Raw genomic sequence first — 10,393 nt, 5'->3', positions numbered from 1 at the left:
TCTGCCCAGCTTTCTTTTTCTCTGCCCAGCTTTCTTTTTCTCTGCTCTTCTCCTTCAGCTCTTGTAGAGCCCCTCCTTGATTAACAGTGAGCTAAAGATCACCACTTTGCCTCCTTTTGCTCATCTCATTTCTCCTTTTTTAAAGTGGTATCAGCTCTCGTTATGAACCCTGCATGCTGCTTCTCTTCAGGCTGGCTCTGCTTCTTGTTCTTGTTACTCCGTCATGTCCCTGCAATGTAGCACCGCTCCTTTTGATGAAATCTCACTAAATCTTGGTCCTGGCTCTGCGTTGCAGGCAGTGGACATCAACAAAAAGGGCAAAGACACTAAACATCCCATGTACAGACGACTGATCCACACTGCTATGGACGTCACCAACATCCAAGAGGTAACAAATTGTTCGGAGTGTGAGTTGGAGATGACCTCATCTACTACCATACCAAATTATAGGTCAATATCTGTAAAACTGATCAAGCTATAGGTGTGTTGACTGGGATTGATTACCGTAATTTCCACACTATTGAATATACCTGAATATAATAAGCCAGATGTCAAAGACAAATCTTCATTTCATTGAATGTTATGGACAATAAAGTTGAATTGATTGATTGATTGATAGATATAAGCTGCACCCACAAAATTTCAAAAGTGTTTTTTTTTTTTTTACAAATATAGGCCACGCTTGTCTATAAGCCGCAGATGTCCACCTTGTAACATGAGATATATTTTTTTAATTCTTTAATCTTTTAATTAAATACGTACCGGTAACATAAACAAACATGTTCAGTAACTGTTTTTACTTTTACTGTTTTGCTTTGTTTCACTGTGACCTGGTCGGTAATTTCATTGGTCTGATCTTTTTTTTTTACTTTTATTTATACAGGTAGTCACAATGAGTCACACACACACACACACACACACCGCCCCCCCCCAAGAGAGATGTGTAGGGGCCGTGAGTGCCCGGTTATGACGAGGCTAAATGTTTTTGGCAGCAGGAAGTTTGTTAGCCCGTCAAAAAAAAAACATAAATTAGCCGCACCGTTGTATAAGCCGCAGAGTTCAAAGCCTGTGAGAAAAGAATCGGCTTATAGTCCGGAAATTACGGTAGTTTTGGTTGACCTCTTGAATTGTCTCGACTCCTGAAGTTGATCAGTTTTAGACGTTCATCTAATGATTGCGTTTCAGAATTTTAATGAAATCCCTTAAAACGTTTGTGAGATCTTTTGGAAACAGACACACAAACGCTTGCGCAGGACGAACGTCGTCTTGTTTTCACCGTTTAGTGCATGTTGATAATCAAAAGAAACAATTTCTGTGCTTCAAAGTTGACGTAAAACTTTTAATTTGGCTTATTCAGAACAAGAAGAGTCAGAATCGTTTATAGGCTGTAAATAATTAGTTCGAATGGATCTAAATTTATTTTATTGGTGTTTTTTATGTTTACTTTCTGTTTATCTTCAGTTTGAGTGTGTGTGTGTGTGTGTGTGTGTGTGTAAGTGTGTGTGTGAGGTCAGACAGAACGCTGCTGTTCTGTGGTCAGCGGTGCATCACACACCTTTGCCAGACTGCTTGGATTTCTGCCCAGATGTGTGTGTGCACGCTTTAATAAGCCCACTGCCCTTTTCTGGACCTCCTGCATGTCGGTCAGCAAACGTGCACTCACCGTGCACGTGAACAGACCTCTTTGTGTTGTTTTTCTCTCCCTCAGCCTAACGTTCACTCTGTTTCCATCCATTCGCTTCTCTTTCAGAACCTGTCTGAAGGAAAATATAAAAACTTTGAGGAGTTCAAAGCGGACGCTCAGCTGATTGTTCACAACATCGCCATCCTGTACGGAGGTGGGTCCAAGCTGGACAAGTTTTAATGAGCATGTCCTGCTTTCAGGTTGATTAAATCCTTTTTAAACAGACAGAAAGTAAAAAAAATCTCTGGAAGGTGCTACCACATCACATCTCCAAACTCCGTTTAGTGTAAGAAGGTACGATGCTTAAACCGAAGTTAAATGACTTAAATAGTTCCTCATATATTACATTTCTGCACAAGAGATGCATTTTTTAAAACAACTTGTTTTGAATGCGCCTCGGTTTTGTTCTTTTCTCTGAAATGATTTTTTTTGTTTCACATTATCGTTTGCTTAAAGGAATAATATATATAATAATTTAAAATAAATAATAATATTTTCCTGTTTTTGTTTGTCGCAGTTCAGAGTGACCAGGCAGAGATTGCACAGTTGCTGTTCAGTGACACATGCCATGAGGTACAAATATTTACCTTTCACTGTTCTAAGCATTTAGGTTTTACTATTTATTTTTAAGAAAATAGTGGTAATTGTACACTCGAGTCATGCTTTGGTAAGAGGGGAACAGTTTGATACAACAAGGTGAAGGGACACGTACCAAATACGAAGTTGTTGCAACTGATCCATAGAAAGGAAAACAAGCCTCCATTGCTCGTGGAGAGTCTCTCGGGGAGAAGATGGTGTACGAGGATTTGTCGACTGGTAACGTCAAAATAAAATAAAAAAAAAGTCCAGTTGCACTTCCTTTTTTTTTGTCTTCAGCCTGAACTGTAAACAGTGTCTTACAGGCAATGTGTCAGTTAAAATGTTGGAGAAGCTCTAGAAAGGCATCTCTTTCCTGGGTTGGGAAATTATAAAAATCAAAGAATAAACCAAAAAAAAAAAAAAAAGGTAGTTTTTGTTTTGTTAATTTGTTGTAGACTTTATAATTAAAAAGTAACACAAAAATGATGCTTGATGTGAGATATTGACATCTTCCTGCCATAAAACGTATATTAAATGGCATAATTGCTTTCCGTACAGCTCCTCACTTTAGCTGCAGCCACAGATCGTGACCATGTTTCCACACAGCCGGGTTGAAACAAACGGGCAGGTTTTATTTGATGTAGAGTATCTGAAAGGTGTCTCCCTCAGTTTGTGGTTGTTAGCAAAATGTAGTTACTTGTGTCACTGTCTCAACTTTCATCGACTCCGCACCACAGCACACCAGTTACAGGCCTGCCCACTGCCACTACCCACTCAGCCCAGTTTATGGGACCACCTTGTTTGTGGTTCCACGTGGGCTGCTCTGAGGGGCTGATTTTGACATAAGCAGACAGCAGCTGTTGATTGACCCGCGGATCTACGTCAGTGGATGACCCGCCCAGCAAAACTGCAAACTACATCTGAACCTCCACTTCCTCATCGTGTTGATGGGCCGCAATCAGACGTATAAACAGTGCAGAGATAAGCTAAAGAAGTTGAAGGCAGATTATGTTAGGATAATTTAATGTTATCCTTAGTAGTTCATTAAAAAAATATGCCACATAGGAGCGAGTAGATCATTTTCTTAATCCCAGTTTAATCTTGCAAGAAGGAACAGAGTTGAAATACAAGCGTCAAGATGTTTACATGGCGCTTCGTCTCCCATGTCTGCTCACCGAGAGCATAAACGTGTCTTTTTATAATGGTTATCAGTCCGACTCGAGGTCAGACAGCTCTTGCAGCCTCTTAGCTTGGGGCCTTGAGTTGAAGAGGTGAAGGCTCCATGCTCCTGCAGCTCCACTTCTGTCTAGACAAAACACTTAACACCACTCGTGGTTCATATTTGGCATTAATAAGTGCAAAAACATCTGTGATCTTTCACATCTCCATCAGATTATACCACGATGGGCAGAGTGGCTCAAACACAAAAAGACAATTTATGATCCCGCCCACTTTGCACTGACGACCCCGCCCACAGCGGGGTCACAAGTCACAGTGGCAAATCACCTCCGCTTGAGGAGAGCCGAGTGGAGTCGCTCTTATCGATGGCAAAGTGGATTTTAAGCGTGCGCCGCTTCTAGATGGAGCGGTGATTACCTGTGACTGCCAGAAGTCTGTTCCAAACCGTTAAACCCCCATTAAATCACATTTGCTGTAGAAGTTCAGGCTCATTCAAGGAATCCCCAACATTTATTGGATTTTAAGTGTTCTTTTTTTTTTTTACCTCATTGTCCTTGTTCTGTTTTTCCTTTCTCTTCCGCAGTTAAACGAGTTGTTGTTGTGTAAGAACTGTTTCTACCTGTCGAACGCCCGACCAAACAACTGGTTCTGTTATCCATGTGTGAGTACCAACAAACCATGTTGTCTCTTTGTCGTCTGGTAAAATCCTCCTTACGTCTTCTGGATTATTTACTTTGTGTGGGTTACTTTTGCAGAGCCCCAGTCACGACTTAGTTTGGGCTAAGATGAAGGGTTTCGGCTACTGGCCAGCTAAAGTCCTGCAGAGGGAGGACAAGCAGGTGGATGTTCGCTTCTTTGGACACCAGCACCAGCGGTTAGCTTACTTGGAATGTTGATCATTTTATTTAATCTTGAAAAGGTTTGAAAGTAATTAAATTAGTGCGGTTCTGTTTGGTGAATCGGTCTGGTCCCCAGAGCCTGGATCCCCTCAGACAACATCCAGGACATCAAGGTGAGCGTCCAACAGCTGCAGGTGAAACGCAGCGGCGGCTGGAAGAAGGCGTGCGAGGAGCTGGAGGTGTACCAACGCTTCCTGAGGGAGGGGCGCTTCTGGAAAACAAAGATGGAGGACATCCCTCCAACGCTCCAACAGAACCAAAATCAGAACCAGCGGCAGCAGCAGGAGGAGACCAGGCTGGAGCGGACGGATGAGGCCGAGTCCAGCATCTCCTCCACCAGCAACGAGCAGGTCCGCCATGTAAGTGAGGTCGTATAAAGAAAACCTTTTTTTTTTTGTCCAACAAAAAAACCTTCACATTACAGGGCTTTTATTGTATTTTTTGTTTGTTTTTGTAAATCAAACGTGAGTCAGGCTCAACATTTTTGAATCAGTCGTGTTTCAATTCTAGAAAAAAAAAAAAAAAAGTCTTTATATTTTTATTTACTGCCTTTGTAATTTATGAAATGTGACACGATCGCAACACACTAAACCTTAACAACTTGTCACCTGTTTTTGTGACTAACATTTTTCGGGACATTAAATATAAACAACTACATTTACTTATTAATTTTATTTATTTAGACAGGTATTCTCATTGAGACAGGTAGTCTTCTTTACGATAGCTCTGTACCATTCTGCTGCAGACTCGCATTAAAACACAGCAACAGGTAGTTTAATTTGATCCTAACTGATGTTCTTGTTGTTCATGCAGCTTTGAAAATAATAAAATGAAATCAAACCATCAACACTAATTTAATTTTAACGACTAATGCCATCTGATGGTTAAGCAGAGGTATTGTTGGTGTCGAAGTATTTTGTCTTGATTTGGCTGCAGATATTTTACAGCTGCTCATAAAATCCAACTACACTGCCTGGTCAAATAAAAAGTCGCCACCAACACAAAGGTCACACTAATATTTCGTTGGAACGCCTTTAGCTTTGATTGCATCATGCATCCACTGTGGCATTGTTTCGATAAGTTTCTGTAATGTCACAAGATCTATTTCATCCAGTGTTGCATTAATTTTTCACCAAGATCTTTCGATGATGTCTAGACACTAGTCATGATGGGTGCATCACTTCACCTGCCTCTCTTCTTACCCTGATGCGCCCATCACTCTGGAACAGGGTCAATCTGGACTCCTCAGACCACATGACCTTCTTCCATTGCTCCAGAGTCCAATCTTTATGCTCCCTAGCAAATTGAAGCTTTTTTTTTTCAGGTTAGCTTCACTGATTAGTGGTTTTCTTAAGGCTACACAGCTGTTCAGTCCCAATCCCTTGAGTTCCCTTCACATTGTGCGTGTGGAAATGCTCTTACTGTCACTATTAAACACAGCCCTGTGTGCTACCATTGATCGCAGATCGCGATCATTCAGGATTTTTTTTCCGGCCACATTTCTTCCTGGAAGACGATGGGTCCCCACTGTCCTTACAGTTTTTAATAATGCATTGGACAGTTCTTAACCCAGTTTTAATTTAATTCAATTCAAAAATACTTTATTAATCCCAAAGGGAAATTATTTTGTTGTTATAACTTGTTATCCTCATTTCATTAAGAGATGTTATAGATGCTGATGGCTGTAGACAGGAAGGATCTCTTGTAAAGGTCCATCCCACAGTGGATCCTAAGAAACTGGCTGCAGATGCCGTCCGATCCGTCCACCCAGACTCGGCTGACCTCTCAGTTCCCCTGGACTGTAGGACCGCTTGAATGCTGGGCAGAACTCCTCCCAGAGCGATGGCCACTCCTCCCAGCAGTCTGCCGAGCTCCTCATAGCTATGGACAGCCAATTGTAGGTGCCGAGGGACGATCCTGTCCTTCCGCTGTCATGACCCGTGTTTCCTGCTAGTTCCAGGATCTCAGTGGTCAGGCACTTGAGCACAGCTGGCAGGTAGATGAGAATGCGTCCACATAACATCCTTTTCAACTCATTTGAGAGTTGGGGCCATAGTTGAGATATTATTTGAGCTTTTGAGATGTTAATCAGCTGCTGTTGTTGTAGAAAACTGCCTTGTTGCCATGGTTACGCATCATAACAAATGTCCAAAACTTAAAAAGTTTCATTAAAAATCCTTCCAGCTGCACAGCATCCGATACCAGAGGAAACAATCATCCAAAAAAATGTGATTTACATCCAGAAAGAGAGGAATTAAAGTTTCCAAAAGCAAAATCTCAAAATGAAAGTAACAGAGCTGCTCCAACATGCAGCCACCTTGAGCGGCGCAATTCTAGAAATTAAATAATAATTTAAATAATTAATAGTTTCTACAATCTCCTTAGATGTTTTCTCTGCTTGATGCCGATGATTTGACCCTTCTCAAACAGACTGACATCTTTTCCACGACCACGCCATGTGACTTTCAACACGGTTGTTTAAGAAATAAGAAGCAACTCATTGCACCAGTTGAGGTTAAATAACTTGTTGCAGCTGAAAGATAATCACCCATGCAGTAATTATCCAATAGGAGGCTCGTACATATTTACTTAGTTAAATCCAGGTGGTGACTTTTTTTTTTTTTTTTTAGGCCAGACAGTGTATTTCAGACTCCAGTATTGTTCAACAATCTGATTAAAAATCATCAAGAGTTATGAGATTTTTTCATTTAGGATAATTTGTTACTTTAAAGTTTGAATTAAACTACGTGATTTTTAATGATAGTCAAGTTTTAGCTTAGTTACTTGTGTCAAGTTAATTTGATTCTTTTTAAAAATGATTTTTTTCTGTAGATGAAAGGCAGCCAGGAGCCCAAAGCCAAGAAAAGTCGTCGATCTCAAAATATTGAACTCAAAGAGGAAGCCAGTGTAAGTTAACTTTGTCTTTACTGCAGCTACATGTGTGTGTGTGTATATATATTTTTAAGTTATTTAATTTATTAACAGGCACAAGTTTGCCAAATATAGAGTTGTATGCACAAAAAATAGTAAATAGGTTGGTAACAGATGAAAAATGAATGATAAAGCGTGGAGTTATTAGTGTGTAAAATAAAACCACAATAAAACAGTTTTTTTTTCATATCTGAATGGTTATATTGTACATTTACATTGTCATAGTCCAAACTTTCTAAAATAAAATGGATCAAATTAAATCAAATCAGATTTGCTCCTCCAGGACCCGGAGCCAGAGGTGGAAGCGGTCAGCTCCAGCCAGGAGATCCCGGTGTCCTCGGCGCCCCAGCAGCCCGAGAAGCTGTCTGTGTCCACACAGACGAAGAAAGCCGGCGGAGGGTCGCCGCGCATGCTGCATCGTGGCACCCAGACCAACAGCGACGGCTCCTGCCAGAACATGTGCCACGAAAAGTACACCAAGGTCTTCAACGACGTCAAGGAGATGATGAAGGCCGACAACAAAAGGGAGACGGAGAGGGTCGTCAGAGAAGCTCTGGAGAAGGTGCGTTTGCTTTTAAAGGTCTCACAATGTTTCTGGACGTCTGTGAGTTTAAATCTCAGTCTGTTTTCTGCTCCCTCAGCTCCGAGCAGAGATGGAGGAGGAGAAACGGCAGGCGGTGAGTAAAGCAGTGGCCGGAGTTCAGGCGGAGATGGAGAGGAAGTGTAAGCAGGTGAAGGAGAAGTGTAAAGAGGAGCTGGTGGAGGAGGTGAAGAAACTGGTTTCTCAACACAAACAGCTCATCTCCCAGACCAAGAAGAAGCAGTGGGTGAGTTCAGGGTTCACTTGATTAGTCTCATTCTTTTAATCTTTCCAGGTTTTCAATTAAAAAAAGGGAATAAATTAAGTTTTAGTTGATGTACGCACGATTTGTTTTAGTCACGATGTTGCAGTTGTCTTGATTTGTGTGCTGTTTGTGTTCATAGCTCAATGAACAACTTTTATTTGTGGGAATCAGTTTATTTTTGACATTGACTAACAAACTGCCAGCCTGACAGAACCCAGATCAAGTCTTTGTGCTTGTCATCGTTACTGCCACAGAATGCTTTGTTAAAAATAAACTGTCAAACAAAATTATTGACAGTTTATGGACAAACTTGCAAACAGTGGTCTTGGCTGCCTTCAGAGTAGCTGTGAGCTTGTTAGTCTGGTCAGATTAAGATTATTATTTGCTCCACACAAGTGTTTTAGGAGCTCCTAAATAGGCCTGTCGCGATGATCAATAAATCAATTAATCGCATGATAAATTAAAATTATCAACCTCATTTTCATTTATCGGCTTTATCGTTTCTTCGTGTCTCTCTCTTTCTACTGAAGACACTGGATGACAACGGGCTAAACTCCGGTGCTCTTCACTGATCCCTCCCTTTCTCTTTTCTCTTTAAAATTCATTTTAACCGTCCAAAATCGTGTTTTTGGATCGTTAAAAGAAGCTAAGCTACAAGCTAAGCTAACAAGCAGACCTCGGGGAAGAAAAACCTCCGTCTTGTCAAAGCTCAAAAATTCACAGTTGAAACCCGTGCCTTCGTCGAAAAAGTTGTTTTTCTCTGAAAAAAGAAACTGAGAACTTGTTTACTGATTTTTTTAATTAGAAGCTTTGTGTGAAAAATGCTATGCTAAAGAGCTCAAACCACACCGAGCATCCGCCATTTTGAGAACCAAAGAGAGACGGCCCATGTCACGTCAAGAGGCCTCCCTCCCATTTTTCTTAGAGACACGCTTCTCGCTCCCTCACTATCCATCCTCCAGTTCAAACAGTCTTATACTGCCATCTGGTGGTCAAAAAAGGTACTACACACAAAATTAACCAACTTAAATTTAACAATTATTAATTGTCAATTTTCAAACGATATTATCGTTTATTGCGATATTTTCTGAGACAATTAATCTCCCAGCAAAATTTGTTATGGTGACAAGCCTACCCCTAAGTTCAAGGGTAAGAAAACAATAAAACATTGAATTGCCACCATTATGTGTGCGAACATTCATCTTCAAGCAAACTGTTTAAATTCTGGTTGTTCATAGTGCTATGTACAACAGGTAAGATATTCTTTATTAATAACCATTCCACAGAACTCTTATTTGAAATAAATCAAAACGTTTGCTTAAAAAAAGCTTTGTGGTTGTTTTAACGTATGTTTAGGCATTACTTTTGCATGTATATTCCAGTGTTTTAATTTTAACGCAAGTTGTGCGTCTCGTTTTCAGTGTTACAACTGTGAAGAGGAGGCCATGTATCACTGCTGCTGGAACACCTCGTACTGCTCCATCAAGTGTCAGCAGGAACACTGGCACGCCGACCACAAACGAACCTGCCGCAGGAAGAGATGAACAAGCCCCGCCCCCTTCCAACCTTGTACTACACCTGATTGGCTGCCGGCCTTCCCTCCACCTGTCAGTCAGTGTCTACAACAAACACATTTCTCCTTCCTGCTTCTTCGCTCGCCTTTCTGAACTGTGTGGATCGGACGTTGTGCTGCGCGGCGAGCTGATTTTTATTTAATGCAGCCATTGTATGAATTTATTTTTTCTTCCATTTGTTATTTTCCTCTGAATCGTGAACAGTTTTTCTCCAGAGCATGGCTCGAATGCAGAGATTATTTGGTGTGATTATTTTAATTTTTTTCCGGCTTGTCTGTTTTCTTTACTGAAGTGCTGAATTTGTGTCAGAGAATGTTATTTAAGTGTCACGACGTGAGCATTACTTATTACTTAAAAAAAAAACTACCTGTAAATTCAACAACTCGGTTCTTGCAACGCATTTAAAGAAAACTACAGGAGCTCCAGCTCAACTTTGTTTCTTGGAGAAAACCTGTTTTCAAACCAACAAAAATGAACTGCAACATATAGAAGCTAACAGACTTAAGTTATTTTAGGTCATTGTTCATGAACTTATGGAGGTGGATTGCACCTTTTTTGGCTTTCTACTTAAAATCTTATTGTCCTAAATCACTCATTGGGAACAGGGTCAGGATGTCAGCCGTTAAAACGCTGACAGATAAATCTTCCATGTATTATTACTAGAATGCACCTATTTGCGTTTTCTCTTAACTAGACTGTTTT

At 40.7% G+C, this 10,393-nt stretch overlaps 1 protein-coding gene across 1 annotated transcript in view; it reads left to right on the top strand.

Annotated features, from left to right (window-relative positions):
* Window positions 1-10,016, top strand: part of zmynd11 (zinc finger, MYND-type containing 11) — a 30,804-nt gene extending 20,788 nt beyond the window's left edge. Inside the window, exons 7-16 of the mRNA XM_037682427.1 lie at window positions 296-388; window positions 1,751-1,838; window positions 2,202-2,257; window positions 4,026-4,103; window positions 4,198-4,316; window positions 4,418-4,700; window positions 7,174-7,248; window positions 7,556-7,834; window positions 7,914-8,099; window positions 9,539-10,016. Of these exons, the coding sequence (XP_037538355.1) occupies window positions 296-388; window positions 1,751-1,838; window positions 2,202-2,257; window positions 4,026-4,103; window positions 4,198-4,316; window positions 4,418-4,700; window positions 7,174-7,248; window positions 7,556-7,834; window positions 7,914-8,099; window positions 9,539-9,661 (1,380 nt within the window). The 3' untranslated portion in view covers window positions 9,662-10,016. The remainder of the gene's footprint in view (window positions 1-295; window positions 389-1,750; window positions 1,839-2,201; window positions 2,258-4,025; window positions 4,104-4,197; window positions 4,317-4,417; window positions 4,701-7,173; window positions 7,249-7,555; window positions 7,835-7,913; window positions 8,100-9,538) is intronic.
* Window positions 10,017-10,393: the final 377 nt, after the last annotated feature.

The sequence above is a fragment of the Nematolebias whitei genome, chromosome 9 (assembly GCF_014905685.2).
Source record: "Nematolebias whitei isolate Nwh7 chromosome 9, NemWhi1, whole genome shotgun sequence".
In the NCBI taxonomy this organism is placed as follows: domain Eukaryota; kingdom Metazoa; phylum Chordata; class Actinopteri; order Cyprinodontiformes; family Rivulidae; genus Nematolebias; species Nematolebias whitei.
The sequence above is the reverse complement of the archived record's forward strand: the minus strand, read 5'-3'. Positions and strand labels throughout refer to the sequence as shown.